The following is a 21,352-nucleotide window of genomic DNA, read 5'->3' as shown; positions in this document are numbered from 1 at the left end:
GCTACTGTGGTGACTTGTTCTTCAGGAAGTGAGGACCTGATTCATCTATCTCACCATGCATAGTGGGTAATGCCACAGCTCCTCCTCATCCAGATGACCAAGACCTCTGGGCATGGACGTCTCTCCTCCCACCACATGAGAGCACAAGTATTCTCAGAAGATACTTGTTCCTCCTTCCCCACCACATACCCATTTGTAATATATTATCATTACACTTTAAACTTTTGTTTAGTATGAAGTAGGTAAGAAGATCACGTGCAATCAGATGGCTCAAATCCCAGCCGTTACACTCTCTAGGGCCCTTGGACAACTCTACGCCACAATTTCTTCACTGGCAAAATGGGAATACTACTCTCTATTGTGGTACCATGTGAGGATAAAATGAGGTCATTTAAAAGCAGCCAGTGCTCAGCAAATAGTAAGCAGATCAACACATTGTCGCTATTGTGCTGAAAATAAACAACCCCCGCCAAAAGAAAACACACTGCCATCGAGTCAATTCCAACTGAGAGTGATACTGTAGGACACAGTGAAACTGCTCCCTAGGGTTTCTCCAACTGTTTTTATGGAAGAATATATAGCCTCATCTTTCTCCTGAGGAGCAGCTGGTGGGTTCAAACTGCCGGCCCTGTGTTTAGAGTCCAACTCTAGCCCACGATGCCAGCAGCACAGATGCAGAAGCTTAGCTAGCAGGCAGATGCAGAAGACCAAAGAGTCTGCCAGATAGGTGATTGCAGTGACCTTCTTCCTGTACCAGCTTACCACTGGCATTGTGTTTCGCTTTAGTGTGCTTCACAGGTAAGGTTTGTTTTAAAATTATATAAACAAAATGAAGCTGAAGCTTCAATTTGTTTAGCATCTTTTCTAACAGCATGTGCTCAGTCCTGGTCTGTGCATCACATTTTGTTCATTCTCACAATATTTCAAACCTTTTCACCATGCTATTATAAACTTCACAGGAGTCTTGGTGTGGCGCTGCAGGTTAATGGGCTGGACTACAAAGGTCAGCAGTTCAAGCTCATGAGCCATTCCTCAGAACCCCTATTTAGGGTCGCTATGGGTCAGAACCAACGCAACGGCACTTAATGACAACAACAGTACACACTTCACAGGGTGTGAACATAACTTTTATAAGCACTGGACAACTGAAAAACTCATGTGATTTTGCTTCGCTTCCATACTTGCTTTAGTGCAGATGGTCTGGAACTGAACCCACAGTATCTCCAAGGGACACCAGTATAAATGGAGACAATGCAAGTTAAGTAATATTTGTTTTAAAACTGGGTTTGGAAAAGTGGGTCGCTATACCAGCATCCACATCAGTGACCTTTAGATGACAAGGTAGGTATATATCCAGGGAGCCTGACCCACAGTTAAGGTGTCTTCTTGAATGACATGCTGATTTGCTGATGTGATACAAATTTCCCAAAATGTTATCCAGTGACTGAGAGACCTGGTGGCAAGGTGGGAAAGAAACAGAAAGGAGTGGCAGGAAGGAGTGACTCTGGCCCCGCCTCCCTTTGCCTCTCTGCCTCTCCTCAGTATCACTGAGGTCTCCACCTACCTGCTTCTGAGGCAGTCATGAGAAACAAGATCATGGGCAGCAGTAGGAACAAATGTAAAACGGTACACAAAAAGCAAGTAATACGACTTCAACAGTTCTGGAGAAATAATCAGTCCTGTGATCCCACCCTGCATCCTGCGTGCAAATCACACACTCAACACCCACATCTCTCCATCCACTATGCAGAAATCTCTGGCGTAGAAGTGTGGGGAGTTTATCACCACACTGAAGAAAAATCTATTTTTTAAAAGGACATTACTATTACTGCTACTCTGGAACATCCGATAACGGCAGGATGGGCAGTTTGTCACCAAACGTAAGAGAAATCTAACTGGAAACTTTGTCCAATGGTGTCTAAGTAAATTTCACGCTCACTTCCGCTTGATAGCGCTATTTTTCCAGTTCTTCTTAGTCTCTTGGAGATAGAGCCAACCCCTCCATCCCCTGTCCCCATCCACTAGAGCTTCTGAAAGCAAAATTGCCAACAGCCCTTAGGGACTACACCACACAGGCTTCCCGCTCACTTTTGTCCCCACCCCACCCCATGAGGTACACCAAACCAGTGCCCCAACCCCCTCCACTTTCTACCAGCACCTTCTGGCCCTCACTGCCCTCCTTAGCAAGCTTGGACTCCACACATTGTCGTATCCACCGATCTCCATCACATGTCTCCACTCAGCCCTCTCTCTATCCACAGCACTCACCTGTCAACACACCAACCATGGATGATCCCAGCCACTTACTTTCTCTGTTCTGTACCAAGGAACAGAGTGTCCTTAGAGGAAAACCACACACCCAGATAGACTGATGTCACTAAACAGCCATGTTCACTACCACAACTGGGCACTCAGCACAGCCTGGAAATTTACTGAGTTTTTTGACCTCTCTACACAATTGCTCTTTCATACTTGCCCTGCATTGCCTCAGATATTTCATCTCCTCTTCCCTTCAAATGTCACATCTCATAGAGAAAGCCTTCTATTCACTCCCAAATTGGTTCATCTACTTGCACCTATGATCACCTTCCTGTCATCCCAGAGGAAATGCTCTCAACCCACCAAAACTACTTAGTCAACAGTACACTGGATCCACCTCTATGCCTGCCTCCCCATCTCCCAAGCATCTCAAGCTTTATGTATCCAAATGAGATCCTCTCTCTCCCTCCTTCCTCAAATCCACAGCCAACTACCCAGCTTCTTAAGCTAGACAACTGATGCTCATCCTTGACACCTCCCTGGTCCTCACCCCTCATTCACTCCATCAAGTCCTTTCAAGTTGACCAGCACAATGATCTCAGTGGGTCTAATTCTTCCCATCGTCCCTGCTACCAAGCTAGTTCAACAAGTCCCAGTATCTGTTACCTGCTGGACAACTGTAGTCACCTCCTAACTAGCATTCCTGAACCTACTGAATCCAACACTCATGCCCCTCCAGTGTCCACTAACTGCCCAACCTGACTCCGGTCCTGAAAACACACTGCTCTATGAACCCTGGGAACCTTCCCTCCCACTCTGAATGAATCCCCCAGAGCCTCACTACAGTTTGTATCGACACATTGATGTGTGTCATTAATGAGCTCATGTACTTCTTGCCAGTAGGGTACAAACTCTGGGAGGATGGGGACAATATCTGTTTTGTGAGGACAAACCAATTTTTAATCATCTTTGTACACCCCTGAGGTCTTGAATGTTGTTGTTGTTGTTGTTAAGTGCCATCGAGTCGGTTCCAACTCACAGCAACTCTGTATAGGGTTTCTGAGGGGCAGCTGGCGGGTTTGAACTACTGACCTTTTGGTTAACAGGCTAGTACTTATCCTACAGCACCACATCAGGACTCCAAAATCTTGAATTGTTGTTAAGTGCCATCAAGTCAGTTCTGACTCAAAGCGACCCTGTATAGGGTTTCTGAGGAACAACTGGTGGTTTTAAACTGCCGGCCTGCTGTTCAAACCAACCTTTCGGTCTGGTACTCATTCTACAGATTAAGACAACAAAGTCAAATGGAAGCTATACCTAGCCATGCTTTGTAAAGTTTGTCACCCCAGGACCAATCCTGAACTATGCTCAATGTTGGAGCTGATGAAATGGGATTTGATCACTAAACAGGCCTCAGGGTCTTTGCACTTGCTGCTGCCTCTGCTTGGACCTGTCCTCTTGGCTCTTTGGCTGTCTGGCTGCTCCATCTTCAGGTCTCAGCCCAAGTATCACCTCCTCAGAAAGCTCTTCCGACCACAGCACTAAACACAGCTGGGACACTTCCGTGGATATTTACGTTTTAAGTCTCCTAGCTCTCTGGGATCTGTAAGGACAGGGACTACGCATGCCTTAGCTCACAATGATCTCAGCTGGGTCTACTTCTTTCCAGTGTTTGGAACTGTACATGACAGACAGGGGCACTCAGTAAGTGGTTACTCAATAAACGAATGAATGAATGCACAAGTGCATGACTACTATAGGATCCTGAAATGATGCAGCAAAGCGCACTGGTACCAAGGTCTCTAAAATATAACAATATACTTACTTGTCCAACCTTTGAAAGTTTAAGTTCTCTTAACGTATAGTCATGAGCGGCACTTTCTTTGACGTTCCTAACACGCATAACTCCATATTCTTTGAGAGCATATTCATCAGGCCAGTATTTGACACATTTACTCTGAAAGGGATCAGAGAAAACCAGTTACTCTCTATGAATTCTGAAACAAAAACTTAAACCATGAATTATTAATCAGCCATAAAAAGGACTGAAGTTCTCATACATGCTATAATGTGGATGAAGCTCCACAAACATGATGCTGAGTGGTACAAAGGCAGACACAAAAAGTCACAAGTAGCATAATTCCATTTATATAAAATATCTTGAATAGCCAAATCCATAGAGACAGGAAGTAGGTTGGTGGTTTCAAGAAGCTAGGGGAGAGGAGAACATTGCTTAATGGGCATGGGGTCTCCTTTAAGGGGATGGAATGTTCTGGAACTAGACAGAGTTGGTAGACGTGCAATATTGTGAATGTCCTAAAGGTCCAGGAATGGTCCACTTTCAAATGAATAATTGTATACCATGCAAATGTCATCTATAGAAAAAGACTAAACCAGCAGAAAATGAATCTTCAAGTCTTGCCTAGTGATCACCAGCATGGAAAAGTCTATCTAGCATCTAACTATTGATTTTCAAAGACAGAGAAATAAGAGATCAAATCAGACTAGCTGATGCTCAGAGAACCCGAGACAAGTCGGGAGGGAAAACAGTTCTTGCAAACTCTTACAAGTCACATTTCAAAGGTGAATCCAAGCTTGTTTATTTCTTTCAAAAGAACCAGAGATTCAAAGACAGATGTATCAACCCGTGTGAGGATGCTGTCTGACAACATCAAGCTCTGAATTCTAGAGGTCTGCCCAGCACTCTGTGAGGGAAGGCAAGCAAGGACTCCGGAGGTGGACGAGGCGCCCAGCAAGCCAGACTGTCTGGTTCCTTACCGCGCCAGTGTAGGAGGATGCTCTGCCTTATCTACCCAAGTGTGAATGGCTCTCACAGAAAGGCAGCCTATGGGGTTCTGAACCAGCTGCTTTTTCTATATCCAGATCCATCTGATATCAACTGCACACGTCACCTTTCCTTAACTGGGTGCCTAGAAACGCCAAGTCTGTAATAGCTACAATCTTCAAGAGCAGGAGAATAGAAAAATACGGCACCAGGAAAATCATTCCTGTTCCCAACAAGGAAGATATTTCCCAGAGTGAGAGGTGTTTGCACACATTTTGCGATGTAGCTTGGGCTGAGAACACAGTACCAGAAGTGGAGTCCTGGTGCTGCGTTGTAGGGTAAGCACTGGACTGCTAACTGTAAGGTTGGTGGTTCAAAACTGCCAGCTGCTCCTCAGAAACCCTATCCAATTTCGCTGTGAAATGACCTGCCAGCACTTAACAACAACAACAACAATGCCCAGGAGTAGTCACTTATGTTGGTAGGTGCCGTCAAGTCGGTTCCAATTCATAACGACCCTATGCACAACAGAACAAGCACTGGCTGGTCCTGCGTCAACCTCACAACTGTTGTTACACAAAAGTCCACTGCTGCTGCCACTGTGCCAGTCCATCACTTAGAGCCACTCTCCACACCACCAAGACAGAAATCTCATCAAGAGGAGATTACCCTGTCAGGAAGCGCGAGAATTTGGCAGTTACAAAATGAGAAGTAAGAGAGCAGCTACAGAGGTTATCACAGTTCAATAATTAATTGAAAGGAAAAAAATAGGGCAGAAGAAAAACTCAGTAGATGGGTTAGTGGATACTGCGACTTTGTAGCTTGGAATGGTGTATGTGGTCTTTTATTTAGTATTACACTGAATGCCGCTTTCTTTCTGGTACTTTGTAGATCCAATGCCTTTCTGAAAGATTGGGCAGAACTGTCATTTTCCACAAAGAAACACTTCTAATGCTCATTGAACTCAATGCTGTTACTAGCCAATCCATTCTGAGTACTGCTCCCATTCACTCCAGAGAAAGCAACAGAGGACACAAAATTCAATCACGACTGAGCAGAACACTCCAGCTGGCTTCAAGCACGTGCAAATTACTGGAGCCCGCCTTCCAGTTTCCCAAGCCAATTCTAAAATGTGAGTGCTAATACTTTAGCTTTCACATTATGGCCCAGGAAGTGAACGGCATCCATGGGCTGGGAGATACCAAGAGTCAACTGTCAGAAAAGCCTGTAAAGGAAAAAGATAGCCCATTAAGTGAAGAGGAAGACTGGGAAAACGGGCAGAGACGAAGTGCGGGTGGGTCAGTGTGATCTACCCCGATACCTGTCTGTTCTAGGTGCGTCTGGCAGCATCTCCAAAAGGGACTAATAATGATTTCTCTGAGAGGGCATGAGGAGCCTTTTTTCAACACAGCCGCCAAGTTTTCTGAGAACTAGCAGCTGACATCTTTAAGGAAACAGACTGCCACATCTTTCCAACAAGGAGACCTGGTGGGTCTGAACTGAGACTACAGAACTTCCTAAGACTACTGTCCTGAGACTACATGACTCCTCAAGGCTACTACCCTGAGGTCACGGCACCCCCCCCAAGACTACTACCCTAAGACTACAGGACTCCCCAAGACTAGCGCCCTGAGGCACTCTTTAAACTTTGAACCAAACTACCCCCTGAGGCCACCTTTTAACTAAATAACACACTGGCTCACAAATGAACAAAAACTCCGCTGTCATCAAGTCAATTCCGACTCATGGTAATCCTACATAGAGTTTCCGAGGCTGTAAATCTTTATAGGGCAGACAGCAGCCTCATCCTTCTCCCATGGAGCAGTTGGTGGGTTTGTACAGCCGACCTTGCAATTAGCAGTCCAGTGCTTATCATATAGTGCTGCCGCGGCTCCTTGAATTTTAAAAAACGGTTAAAGAAATTATGGTACATTTGCACCTTGAAATACCATGCAGTTGCTAAGAATAGTACAGGATGATATGCTCTAACAGAGGAAACTGAAACATATATTTGCTGAGGAAGACAAAATGCAGAATAAATCCAATCCGAAAACAGTGTTATATCGTATGTTTGTAACATTATATGTTGTGTATACGTAATGTGTATATCCAGCATATTTTTGTTGTGTGCTACTGAGTTGATTCTAGCTCAAATCGATCCCATGTGACAGAATAGACCTGCCTTATAGGGTTTCCTAGATTGAAATTTTTATGAGAAGGAGCCCTAGTAGAATTAAGTGCTAGGCTACTAACCAAAATCTTGATGGTTCAAACCCACGAGTCACTCCGTGAGAGAAAGATGTGGCAGTCTGCTTCTGTAAAGATTTCAGTCTTGGAAATCATATGAGGCAGTTCTACTCTGTCCCCTAGGGTCACAATGAGTCAGAATCAACTTGATGACCATAGGTTGGTTTGTTGGTTTTTAATTTTATGGGAGCTGAATGTCAGGTCTTTTCTTCTGCCAAGCAGCTAACAGGTTTGAACCAACCTTTCAGTTAGCAGCCAAGTGCTCGAACACTGCACCACCAGGGTTCCTTATCCAGTACATGTACTTACGTAAATGTCAATCAAACAATGGATAAAGGTGGCTCTGTAAGATAAGCACTGGACTGTGAACCACAAGGTCAGCGGTTCAAGCCACCAGCCACTCCACAGAAGAAAGATGAGGTTTTCTGCTCCTGCAAAAATAAACAGCCTTGAAAACATTACACAGGGTCACTATGGGTTGAAAGCAACTTAACGGCACCACACAACAACAATAAAGCAGTGTGGAAGATCACACATCAAATTGCTAACCAGGCTTTTAGAGAGGAGACTAATAATGGGTGGACAAGAGATGGCATCACAGACAACTTTCACCTGAACTATAATGTGCTGCACATTTACAGGAATGTATCTTTTGAATGCTTCAAATTAATTGTTTCAAACATTCAAAAGAGTCTTGATAATTATAATTTGTATCAGCAGTGGTCTTTACATGGTTCTCTAATCACCACTTGGTAGGTCTTAGTCTATTTCATATCCCTTTTTGATTTTTGTTTCTGAATTGTCATGGCGCAGCAGGGTTGATCGTGCCACCTTAACTAATGGACAATATAGGGAACCATGGTTTCCACACCCTGAGCAACACTCAGCTCGGGACAGCGATATCCCAGAAGAGAAAAAGAAATGAAGTGCACCCTCGGCCCCCACTTATTGTCTTGAGAGAGTTCCCAGGCTGCAGCACTGAGAGGGAAACCCAAAACAGCCCAGTGGTCTCCCTAAGTGGAGGAGACAAGAGCTGAGAATTCAGGGAAATCTAGGCAGTTAGAATTTGAAGGGTAGAATACCAAAAAAGGAGGGAACTAAACAGAGAGACAGCTTTGATGATCTGCAAAAGGTTCTTTGAGTCTTCAGCTGAGTACTGATTAAACACATGCATGTAAGGAAACTTGGTGAAACTAGGAACAAATGAGCAATAAGGAGCAAGAGGAACAATTCCCAAAAATAGCTCACGTTCCCTGCAGACAGTCAAGAAAGCTTATTATGCACAGCACTGGGTTAACTACTCACAAGGGGGGCCAAGACCAGAGGCTGCTACAGTCCCACCACCTAGCAAAGCTGAAACTCAAGTCTTGAAAGAACCAAACTGCTTCCAAATAACAATATCCCAGAACAAAGCTTCAAGTCATTTAAGAAAATTAAAACAAAATCTAACATCTAACAGCATCAAATCCTCAGCATGTGACATTGAATTAAAAAATTACCAAGCATGCAAAGAAGCAGGACAATATGCCCCTAATGAACAGACCCAGAAACAACACATAGGAGACTAGGGCATTGAAAGTTATTATAAACATACTTCATAATGTTCAAAAGGAATAGGAAAATGTGCACATTAAAGAGAAACATATAAGATACTAAAAAGACCCAAATAAAACTTTGAAAGATGAAAATACAGTTTCTATCATTAAAAAATACACTGGATAAGACTGTTGTTAAGTGCTGTTGAGTCGGTTCCAACTCATAAAAACCCTGTGTAGAGCTTCCAAGGATCAGCTGGTGGATTAGAACTACTAACTATGTGGTTTGCAGTCCATTGCTAATATTACACTGCCACACTAGGATAGAACTAACAACCAATAATACACTGTAGAAGAAACATTAATTTAAAGACCCAGAAAAAGAAACTATCTAAAATAAAGCAGTGAGGAAAATAAGACCGAAAAAAATAAACAAAATCTCAGTGAACTCGAGTCCCAGGATGAAGGTGTAGTATGCAAATTTGAAGACAAGCATACATCCACAGGAGTCTTGATATGGCCCTGTAGGATAAAGTACTGGACCACAAGGTCAGTTTGAACCACAAGGTTGGCAGTTTAAACTCACCAGCCACTCCTTGGAAACTATATACAGTGTCACTATGAGACGGAACCCACTTGGCAGGACATTAACAACAACATATACCCACAGATTCAAGAAGCTCAATGAACCCCAAGCAGAAGAAACAAAAGTATACCACACCATGTCACAATTCAAGCTCTTTCACTTAGTTCTCACCAAAGAGGGAGTTTAAATAAACTTAATTTGTTCATTTAATTCCCAATATGGCTAACCTGACATGCCCAATGCTTTTTAAATACTTTGCCGGAAAAGAAGAACAGGAAGTACACTACCTTTCCTCTCTCTACTTCCTTTGTTGTCATTACAATCACTCGGGAATTCTCCTGGAATACCATCCGCCAGAAGTCGTTCACCGTGTTTTGCAAGCAGCCCTGGGTGGCAATGTAACTTTTTTTGGGTTTTGCATTGTTGCACTTGGTTTCAAATTCAGGCTAGAAACATAGGGAGAAAAATGCCTTCAAACACTCCAAAGTTGCTTTCGGGACAGACAGAAAGATTTTAAAATATGAAAACAAGCTAGCATTATCATATGGTCAGAAAAAACTGAAGAAGAAAAAAAGAAAAACAAAGTTTACCATGATAATATTTGCATTGATATAATCTGAAACAGGCTCATTGGGATCCCCGTCATGTAAGACAACCCTGGTATGGTCAACTGGAAGAGAGAGAGACTACAGTCACAACAGAACTCACTCAGACCCCTTCAGGGAACCATCAGTTCAAATCAATTCATCCTTAGTCTCTTTCAAGCTTTCTTCACTGAGTGCAAAATTCATATAGACAATTATACCCTAAATGACCATTAGTAACCATCTGAACAACTGGATGTCCCATAATACTTCCTTTAAGAAGAATAAAGCACTGGATACTTCTGCTGTTGTTGTTGTTGTTAAGTGCCGTCGAGTCGGTTCCGACCCATAGCGACCCGGTACAGGGTTTCCGAGGGTGTAAATCTTTACGGGAGTAGAAAGCCTCATCTTTCTCCTGCGGAGCAGCTGGTAGTTTCGAGCAGCTGGTAGTTTCGAACCGCTGACCTTAAGGTTCGCAGCCCAATTCGTAACCACTACGCTACCAGGATACTTCTGTAGTTCAATTAATAACATCACACCAATGCCAACTTCCTGGTTCTGATCATGGTTTTACTTACGTAAGAGTTTATCACTGGGGAAAGTTGGGGGAAGCATACACGGAAATTATCTGTACTATTTTTTATTTTTTTTTAATTCTTGCGAGTCTAAAATTATTTTTAAACAAATTTCTAAAAAGAAGATGAAAATGCACATGAAATGCCATACTGTCTGAGATTTGCTTTAAAATCATCTGGGGAAAGAGGGAGAAGTAGATCAGAGTAATGGGTGCATGGGGGCTCTTGTAAACTATTCTGTACACTCTGAACTAGAGGTGGAAATCTCTATAATTAACAAGTCTTAACATTTTTAAACCAAATGACATAAAGTCTTTGTAGTAGCTTTAAAGGTGGGCTTGCAAATTCTTCGGTATTTCTTCCCTAAAACGGAAGAGTTGAATTCTCTCCTCCAGGTTTACAAAAGAATGTGACTTGCAGCTAACAATTAGAACATGGTGACTGTCACTTGCAAGATTGGGGGAACTACAGCTTCTGCCCTGTGTGTGCACACTTGCTTGTTCTCTTTCTTAGATCACTCACTCTGAGGGAGGCCAGGTGCCATGTTGTGAGGCAGCGCATTTGCTGAAGAGCAGAGCCCTGTCAACAACTATGTGAGTGAGTGGTACGCCAACCTACCTTGTCAAGCATCTAAGGAACTACAGCTCCAACTGACATGCTGACTGCTGCCTCATGGGAGACCACCCACCTGAGCCCCTCTCCAATTCCTGACCCACCGAAATTGTGAGGTAATAAATGTTTGTTGAAAACTGTTACATTTTCGGATAATTTGATCACAGCAATAGTTGGCTAACCCAATATCTAACCAAGAAACCAACAATCTTAAAGACATTCTGACAGTACTGACTGCTCAAATTCTGTACACACTGCGTTGCTGGTATGAAAAATCTGAGTGCTCTCCTTAAGCAACATATTTTACAATGATTTAGTAATATAGTTGTCTGTCTTAATATATTACTTTACTTTTGCCTGAGACTTCCTCTATATTTAAGAAATGAGATATTAGTTAACGGAAATATCTGCTTGGAATCTTTGAGGGGGTGCAGTAAGCAATATTCTATAAGACACTGCCGACCATTGTTCACCTCATCTTTTCCTACATCTGACAAATGAGTACCATCAGACTCCGGGCCCCCAAGGTCATTAGGACCACATTATGGCTAAATGGAGTCCTGGTGTGGTGCTGTGGGTTAATGCGCTAGACTGCAAGATTGGTTTAAGCCACAAAGTTAGCAGTTCAAGGTCAACAGCTGCTCCTTGGAAACCCTATGGGACCCTGTATAGGCTTTCCAATATGTGGGAACCGACTCAACAGCACTTAACAACAACATGGCTTAAATGGGGAGCACAGTAGCTCCATAAGATAAAACATTGGACTGTGAACCACAAGTATACTCCACAGGAGAAAGACGAGGCTTTCTGTTCCTGCAGAGATTAACCCTGCATGGGGTCGCTATGAGTCGGAACCAACTCCATGGCACTTAACAACAATGGCTCAAATGCTTCTCTCCAAACTCTTTGCTGCATTATATCTCTACTTTCTCCCATTTGCACTTGCAGCCATTACAAATAGACTACAGCAGTGATATAAAGATACCATCAATATATACAGGCAATGTAGGATAAGAACTGGACTGCTAATTGCATGGTTGGCAGTTCAAATACATCAGCCACTGTGTAAGAGAACCATAAGGCTGTCTTCTGTAAAAATTTACCGCATTAGGAACTCTATAAAGGGTCATTATGAGTCAGAGTTAACTCGATGGCAATGAGTTTGGGTGGTTTGACTTACATATACATTATGTACATGGAAAGAGAGGCAAGCTGGTGGTGCAGTGGTTAAGTGCTTGGCTGCAACCTGAAAGATCAGCAGTTCAAACCCACCAACGAATCCATAGGAGAAAAATGAGCAGTTCTAGTCTGTCCCTATACAATCACTGTGAGCTAGAATCAACTAAGGGGAATGTGTTTTGTTTTCTTTTAAATAGGAAGAGAAAAAGACTATGCGTCTCTCTCTCTCACACACACACACACACATCAGGCAGAATGGCTCTGAGCTGAGCAAAAAACCTTTTGAAGACTGAAGTTCATATACATCTACGTAGACATTGTACATGAATCTGCTGAGATGAGCTAGGGGCCCCCAGGATAAGTTATCAAAGGAATATTGGAATCAAAAATCATAGAGCAAAGTTTTGATACTTACAGGGCAGGATGTTTTTGTATCGATTTTTGTTTTTATTTTCTTGCCTCTGACCCTCTTTCCGGCTGTAGAGAAGTTTACACTCCTGTTGTTGTAGTGTCTAAAGAGAAACAAAAGTAAACATAATCATGTGTCAAAAGCTTCAGAAAGAAAAACAGACCTAGCTCAGCATTTCAGTAACAAGGGATGTGTCCTGGAAATGCCCAGAATTGTATGTGACAGTCACAAGGGTATGCATTTCACACTGTTGACAATGCAAATATGTTCAAGACAACACAAATGTCCACCGGGAATGGGCTGTCTGAATAAACTCATCATTCGCTCAGACAAAGGAACACTTTACAGCCATTTCAAAAGATGTTCTAGGAGAATATTAAATGTCGCAAAGATGATCACAGTTAAGTGTTATGGGGGAGGAGGCGGAAGTGAGGAGAAAGGGGGTCAAACTTCCAAAACAGTGTAAGATGTAAACCATATGTTTGTATTCATCTATGCACATAAGACATGGCAGGAGTGTATACATCAATAAGAAATTATGGTAAAAAAATTTTCCAGGACAATGGGATTATGAGAGATATTTTTCCAGCTCTTTTTCACCTGTTTTATTTTTGCCAAATTTCCTACAAAGAATAAATGGAATATTTATAAGAAAGAAAAATTTTAAAAAACATTTTTAAAGTAACCATTATTAAGAATGAAAATCAACGAATATTGGTGCAGCACATACAAATAAGAGATGAGATCCATGTTTTTGAGTCTGCAATTCAATCAGAGTGAGCCACAGTCAGTTCTGCAATTTGGATATCAGAGGACAGCAGAGGTGTCTTTGGTGCCACTGGATCATGGGAATCCTCCCAGGCCAAAAGCCAGTGTCTGTGCCGCAGATGCAGATCCACGTCTGAGTCAACACACAGCACTCTCCTATGCCGTCCTCAACAAAACCCAGCCAGATCCAATGCATCCAGACAAGGACAGAAGCCAGAAAGTGTGCAAGCAAATAATCAGGAAGGCGTCTCGGCAGGGAAAGAAGGTGGGAAGCAAGATTCAGGAAAGAAGTGAGACTTGACCCAAAAGGGCAGGGCTGGCCCCAAAGGAAGAAGGGATTTGAGAAGGCCAAGAGAAGGGCCAGCTGCAGAGTCAGACAGGAAGATGGATGACAAGACAGGCTGAAACACATTCACAAGGGAGCTTTCATTTCTAAAATCAAAAAATGTGCCTCTTCAAGGGACACAGTGGTTCAGACAAGCCTGGTTTTCCAGTTGGATCCATAATGGGGGATCACAATTGGACAAAACAAGAAAGTTAACAATAGTCTAGAAAGAAAAAATGAAAGTGCCTATATATTAGTCATAGTGGTGCTGTAGGATAAGCACTGGGCTACTAACCACAAGGTCAACAGTTCAAACCTACCATGTGCTCCATGGGAGAAGGCTGCCTGCTCCCATAATCATTTATAGGCCCGGAAACCCTATTTAAGATCACTATGAGTCAGATTCGACATGATGGCAGTCATAAAAGTCAGGACATTAAAATGCCATTTGACTCTCGGGTTCAAAATACAATGTTCAGCCTAGACACAGAGCTCATAACAAAAGTGTTTCACTCGCTGAAACCTAGATCAATAACAAAATACCATTACTGTAGATTTCTGACAATGAAGTAGTCAAATTAAAAACGGATATCCGATTAAGTGCTTAAAGCTGTGTGCCCATTTGGAATTGGAACTTCTTCTGCACTGCGATTCAGTCTTATCCAACAATACTGCAGTGCATACGAAGAAGGCTCCATTTTGGTTTTGAGACAGGCCACTAGGGTGAGGTTCAAAGTGAAGTTCAGTCAGTATGAACTGAATCGTTCACTTAAAAAACAGCCAAGTGAATAGAAACAAGAACAATACAGAATTCGATCATCTTTTTTGTTTCATTCTGTTTGGCTATGAAATAATTTGCTTCTTGGTTGAAAAGAAACGTGGCAGCAAAGCCTTTACATTTTCACTGATAACCAAACTTCACATGACGCTTCATTTGTGGTGGGCACATGGCCAGCACAATCGCTACAAAATGCAAACCTAATCTCGTCAGATTTGTTGTTTAGGTGCCATTCAATGGCTCCCTGTGTCTTCAAGAACAAGACCAAGATTCTCAAGACACACAGGAACTAGCAGGGCCTGTCTTTAGGGTCTGCATACCAACTGAACAACAAGTACTTCATGAAACACCATGAAGGATTACACCAGCGCTAGCGAGGGTACCTTCCAGGTGCTTACTGTAAACTGAATGCATGAGTCCAAGCAGACCTAGAGCCCTAGGATAAACTTCAAAGAGAATCAGGAGAAAGTATATCCTCTGTCCCTGTTGTGCATTTAGAAATGACAAAGGGCACTGCCTACATTGTGGAGGCTATGATCTTTCACTGAGCAGATCTATCCCTTACCTTTGTGGCCATCGAACACCCCTGATCCTCACTCCAAGTCCCTACCAGTCCAAATACTGAGTCAAAAGAGCAAAACAGATACTCACACGTTTCTAAGGCCCTAAGTCTGAAAACCGCCTGGCCTAACTCTTGACTGGTTATTTCATGAATGCAAGCGGAGGCACAGGATCAAGGAGAGAGGCAGCAGCCATTTTCCTGCACTGTTCATAGCAGTGAGTGTGGAGAGGAGAAACATCACCCACCATAAAGATCAGACCAAGCTGTACAATGACTTTACTTGTAAAAACAAAACCACAAAGGTGGACGTGTTGGGTGAGGGACCACAGACAGAGAAAATAAAATAAACAAAATGACGAGTATTCAAGCTGGGTGTTGGGGTAATTATGCTATTACCTCTACTTTGGGGGAATGTTTGAAAATTCCCACAATTAAAAAAAGTTTAGAAGAAGAAATTAATAATAAAAATAAATGTAAAAGCTCCTCCTAATTCTACCCCACCCTACTCAGAGCGCCTGCCTCCTGTGGGAGGGGAGGATGCTGAGAATGGCTGTCGTCTGATGGCCGCACTGCTCTTGATGCTGTAAATAATGATAAGACAGCGGCAACCATGTGGCAAAACAGGCCTCCAGCCAGTATGAATGGACTTGGTTTCCTTTGGCATCTGTCTTCTCTATGGAGAAACACTACAGCTTCTCATCCCAGCTTCTTCCCTGCAAACTCTGTAGCGTTACCCACACACAGGCGCTGATGGCAGCTACTCCCTGATGTCAGGCTGCATGGCCTGTCACTGTGTCTCCACTGTAGATTTGGGCAGTGTTTCCTGAATAAGTCCATCCAGGGACAAAGGGGCACAGGAAACTCTGATCACGGGCTGCTATTGTTAGCTGCCATCCAGTCAGCCCCCCGACTCATGGTGACCCCATGTACACCAGGATCAGGCCAATGTACTCCACAGCTTTTTCACTGACTGATTTCCAGTCAGATCACCAGGCCTTTCTTCTTAGTCCACCTTAGCCTAGAATCTCCGCAGAAGCCTGTTCAGTATCATAGCAACAGGCAAGCTTCCACTGACAGCTGCATGACCCAGGAATTGCACCTGAGTCTCTCACACAAAGGGTAAGAATTCCACCACTGAGCCAGCAGCACTGCCCTCCTGATCACCAAAGAAGGTCCCAACTGAATAAGCACGCACAAAGCGCCATGTGAGATTAAATCAACACAAAACATATGGTTTTTTCCCAGGTGCTTATTGGGAGCCAACTCACATCCTTTCCTCTAACAAAGTGAAAGATAAGCAGAAAAACAAATTAAAAAGACATGGTCCCTGGAGAACAGGTTCTGAGATATGAAACAGCAGCAAACAGAACAAATCTATAATTAAGTGTGTAATTAATGATGTGGGGTGGAATTTAGGCATGAGAGCCATGAAAATGAACTGAAGGTGGTTTCTGGGAGGAGCTAAGACTAGAAACAGGTGAAGGATTTCTAAAGGTAGAAGTAAGAAAGAAAGGCACCCAGGCAACCTAAGAGGCCAACAAGTTCTTGAGAGGCTGAAGGAGTCTAGAAACTGTGAGCTAGCCAGAGTTGGAAATGAAGTGGATTGGTGAGAAGAAGAATGTGTAGCACCTTAAAAGATGCACAGAAGTATCTCAATGTCTAAGTGTAAAGATGCATGGTGTGGTAGAGACTCAAAGTCAGAAGTCCTGGAAGCTCCAACATCTGCCAACCATTTTCAAGTTATGTTGCTAGGGCTTCTGTTTCTTCATCTTCAAAAGAAAGGTATAACGGGTGTCCTGTACTGCCAAAAATTCTGTGCCTCTTCTGGGAAACAGGGAGCCACTGAAGGTTTTTGAGAAGAGTGACCAGAGAAATGCTGAAAGCAGATCAGGATGAATGGAGGGTGCCTGGAAGAGTAGAGGTAGTAAGGCTAGAACAAAAGAGCAGCACACGTCGTCTAAGGGGACTGCTGCTGGCCACTAGGGCAGTCCTGGACAGTTGCCTTAATCTCTCAGAGTTTCTGTTGTCTTATCTCTGAAAACAAGGATAGCGTATTTTACCTTATAGAGCCTGTATAGGGTTTCTGAAGCTGTAAATCTTATGGCAGCAGAAAGTCTCGTCTTTCTCAAGCAGCGGAGCAACTGGTAGATTTGAACTATTTACCTTGCAGTTAGCAATCCAGTTTATAATCCATTACACTACCAGTGCTAGAGAAATAAAATGGTAAGGATGGGTTTTCTAAATTGATTTTAAAGGTACTCTGCTTTTATTCATAAAAAGAGCACTGCTAATTCAGGGTGTGAGGCGGTAGTGTTAATACACAAACTGTCACCACCAGTAGATCAAGTACTTGTGACAAACGAGACTGTGGGTGATCATGTGTTTGATACTTTTCTGCAATTTTTTTCAGCATGAGAAGAATAGAAAAGCTAGCTGATTAGTCTTACTTATGTATACCATGCAGTAAAGGAAAGAACTGAGCTCAGGACTTCAGAATTACAGCTCAAATACCTCATAAAAGACCTAAAAGTTTCCACTTGTGCTTTGAAAGAAAGCCTATTTCTTATAATGACAAAGCTAATATTGCCGGAAACCAAACCCACAGTCTTATTGTAAGAGTGGCTAGATCCCAATGCCAACTGACTCCCCAACTTCAAATGGTGTCTGATTTTAAAGTGAGGGCACTGATTAGGAAGAAATGGGATCCTGAAACTTGAGAGGGGGCATATGGACAGATAATCAGAAAGTTGGGGACACTGGGCCCTAAATTCTACTGAATCACTCTTACCAACAGCACCACCCCTCCCATCTGAAGAGATTTCTCCATCTTTGTCTGCTGATCCACTATCAGTAAAACCATGATCCCTTCTGCCCACATTTGATGAGATTAGCCAACTGCACCTGCTGAGATGGTGCCTTGGGTATTGTCTGGGGCGTTACCAAAGGCAGATGTTTTGCAAGACGTTGCTGAATGTGCCAAGGAAACACCTCCACCAATTATTGCTTCTAAACCTATAACTAAGCTTAAGTCCCAGCAAGCCCCAAAATGTGAAGCACAAATTATGACCCAGGAAGAAGTACACTACACTCCAAAAGAGCTGCTTGGTTTTTCTAAATGTAAAAGCAGAGACCTGGAGAATATGTGTGGGAATGACTATTAAAGATGTGGGATAATAGTGTAAGGAACACAAGGATAGATCAGTCTGATTTTATTGGTAAGGGTCTACGAAACATAGAGTCTTCATTCAATGTCTCAGCTCAAGAGGTTATAAAAGGATCAAATAGTTTACTTGGTTGGTTCACACAAGCACGGATTGTGCAGTGGCCTACAATGCATCAAGCTGAAACACCACACCTGCCTTGGTATATATACTGTAGAGGAAGGTATCCAAAAGTTTAGGGAAAACGGCTTGTTAGAATGGATTTACCAGCATAGGTCCAGAGATCCACACATGGAATATCCAAAGGACACACCTTTTACCACAACCATGAGGACAAATCTGTGAGGGAATCCCTAGTATCTTTTAAGACTGCTATGATTGCTGTTTTATGTAAATCATATTTGATAGTGGAAACTGCCCTAATTGAATTGAGACATGGGGACAATGCCTCTAAGAAATCAGCAGTTTATAAATGGATAACTAATTTTAAGAAGGGATGACACAATGTTGAAGATGAAGCCTGCAGTGGCAGATCATCCCACTTAAGTCGGCTAGTAAACAATCTTGTTCATACCTCATTGAAGAGGGCCAATAATTAATAGCAGAAACAATCGCCAACACCACAGACATCTCAACTGGTTCAGCTTATTCAATTCTGACTGAAAAACTAAAGTTGAGCAAACTTTCTACTCAATGGGTGCCAAAACTGTTACATCCAGATCAGCTATAGACAAGAGCAGAGCTTTAAATGGAAGTTTTTAAGCAAGTGGGATCCTGAAGCATTTCTTCAAAGAACTGTAATAGAAAATGAAACACAGCTTTACCGTAGGATCCTGAAGACAAGGGACAGTCAAAGCAATGGCTACCAAGAGGTTCAGTCAAAGCATAAGTGGACTGGTCAAGAGCAAAGGTCATGGCAACAATTTTTAGAATGTTAAAGGCAATTTGCTTACTGACTTTCTAGCAGGCCAAAGAATAATAACATCTGTTTATTGTGAGAAAGTTAGCCAAAACATTAGCAGAAGCTGCCCAGGAAGTGTCTCCACCACAACAATTCTCTTGCTCATTTCTCTCATTCAAGTAAGGGCAACTTTGTGAGAGTTTCAATGGGAAATCTTTAGGTGTCCACCTTACAGTCCTGATTTGGCTCCTTCTGACTTCTTTTTGTTTCCAACTCTTAAAAAGCAGGAGCCTGGGTAGTGCAGTGGCTGCTAACTAAAAGGTCAACAGTTCAAACCCATCAGCCACTCTTCAGAAGAAGGATGAGGGTGTCTGCTCCCATAAAGACTTAGAGTCTCAAAAACCCAAAGGAGTTCTTCTCTGTCCTATAGTGTCACCATGAGTCAGAACAGACTCGATGGCAGTAGTTGGTATGAATCTTAAAAAATCTTTAAAGGATACCTACGACTCTACAGCACAAAACCACCACCACCATTTTTTTTGTATGGACTTCTGGTTAATCTCATAAAAAAAGACTATATTGACATGGTTAAATTCCCTCAGTTCTTTAAGGCTGGACTGAATGGCTGGTCTCATCGCTTACAAAAGTATCTTGAACACAATGGAGCTTACATTGAGAAATAACATTTATGTGCTGTTTTATCTTTTAATTTCATTTTCGAAGTCTACTCATATACAGGTAGTCCGTGACTTAAGACGTTCTGAACTACAAACTGCACAATCACCCTTATTTTTACTTACATCTTACTCTTGGTAATCCCACACATTTGTTACTCTGTGGTGCTGCTATGATGCTGGAAGCTGTGCCACCAGCATTTTAAATACCAGCAGGATCACCCATGGAGGACAGGTTTCAGTGGAGCTTCCGGACAACAAAGACAGGCTAATAGGAAGGAAAGGCAGACTACTTTCAAATAGTTAGCCACTGAAAATCTAATGACTAGCAGTGGAACACTGTCAGATAGCACCAGAATATTGACAGATAAAGTGCTGGAAGACTAGCCCCTCAGGCTGGACGGTACTGAAAATAAGATTGAGGAAGAGCTGCTTCCTCAAATAGAACTTACCATGATTACACAAATAGGGTACAGCTTTCAGGACCTTCACTTACTGATGGGACAAAACTCAAAGTGAGGAAAAACAGCTGCAAACAACCATTAATAATTGGATCATGGAATGCACAAAGTTTAAATCTAGGAAAATTGAAGTTGTCAAAATGATATGGAACAACCAGAACCACATCCAGATCACCAGAAATGAGAAATCTCCACTTGAAAGGATAAGCTGACCAGCCTGGAGCGGCGAGAAGAACAAAAGATACTTCTCGAATGAAAGACCTACAGGAAACATATGAAACAATGGAGGCAGTTGGACGGTTACTACAGGAACAAACGGGTCGCTTCCCTAGGAGACATCAGGGCAGGTGGTCGGGTCCTCTCAACGCAGGCCCCCTTCCAAGACTGAGACTTGATGGAAATGCACGCTCTGATTGGTTGACCACACGCATCACCAATGGGGAGAAGTGGGGTAAAAGCAGCAATGAAGCGGCAAGCTAAGCCTTACAATATTCAGTGGGCTTCTGTAGACCCAGTTGGGGACCTGGTTGGCAAGCAGTGTGAGGAGACCCGGGGACTCCTGGGCCCAGAGTCAGTGGTGTGGCCACGGAGGACTCAAGTGGAGAATGGAGCTGCCGGCTGATGGGAAGAGAGGGCATGTGCACAAGAACACCCACACAGGCAGATGGTACCCACGTGACCTGGACCGGATGACTGGATGATCAGAGCTCAACCAGGAGAAGAAAGAAGAGGGATAAAAATAAAAAAAATAAAAGATTGAGCTGATACAATCTGATGAACTTGACCTATATCTACGAATGCAGTGACTCAAAAGAGACATCAAATCCTTACAGCAAGAAACATTCCCACCCCCTCCACACGCAAAGTAGACAGAGATGGGCCACTTGGACATTGGATACCCAAATGGGGAGGCGGGGGGACTACAAAGGCAAGAAGTGACTGGCTTACAAG

General features: G+C 42.9%; 1 protein-coding gene across 1 annotated transcript in view; it reads right to left on the bottom strand.

The window, feature by feature from the left end:
• PTPN11 (protein tyrosine phosphatase, non-receptor type 11) overlaps positions 1–21,352 on the bottom strand; it is a 93,331-nt gene that overhangs the window by 16,642 nt on the left and 55,337 nt on the right. Inside the window, exons 7-10 of the mRNA XM_006870464.1 lie at positions 12,778–12,874; positions 10,003–10,082; positions 9,700–9,858; positions 4,085–4,216 (exon numbers count right to left, since the gene is read on the bottom strand). Of these exons, the coding sequence (XP_006870526.1) occupies positions 4,085–4,216; positions 9,700–9,858; positions 10,003–10,082; positions 12,778–12,874 (468 nt within the window). The remainder of the gene's footprint in view (positions 1–4,084; positions 4,217–9,699; positions 9,859–10,002; positions 10,083–12,777; positions 12,875–21,352) is intronic.

Source organism: Chrysochloris asiatica, unplaced genomic scaffold (genome assembly GCF_000296735.1).
Source record: "Chrysochloris asiatica unplaced genomic scaffold, ChrAsi1.0 scaffold00142, whole genome shotgun sequence".
In the NCBI taxonomy this organism is placed as follows: Eukaryota; Metazoa; Chordata; class Mammalia; order Afrosoricida; family Chrysochloridae; genus Chrysochloris; species Chrysochloris asiatica.
This window is presented reverse-complemented; position numbering and strand designations above follow the sequence as displayed.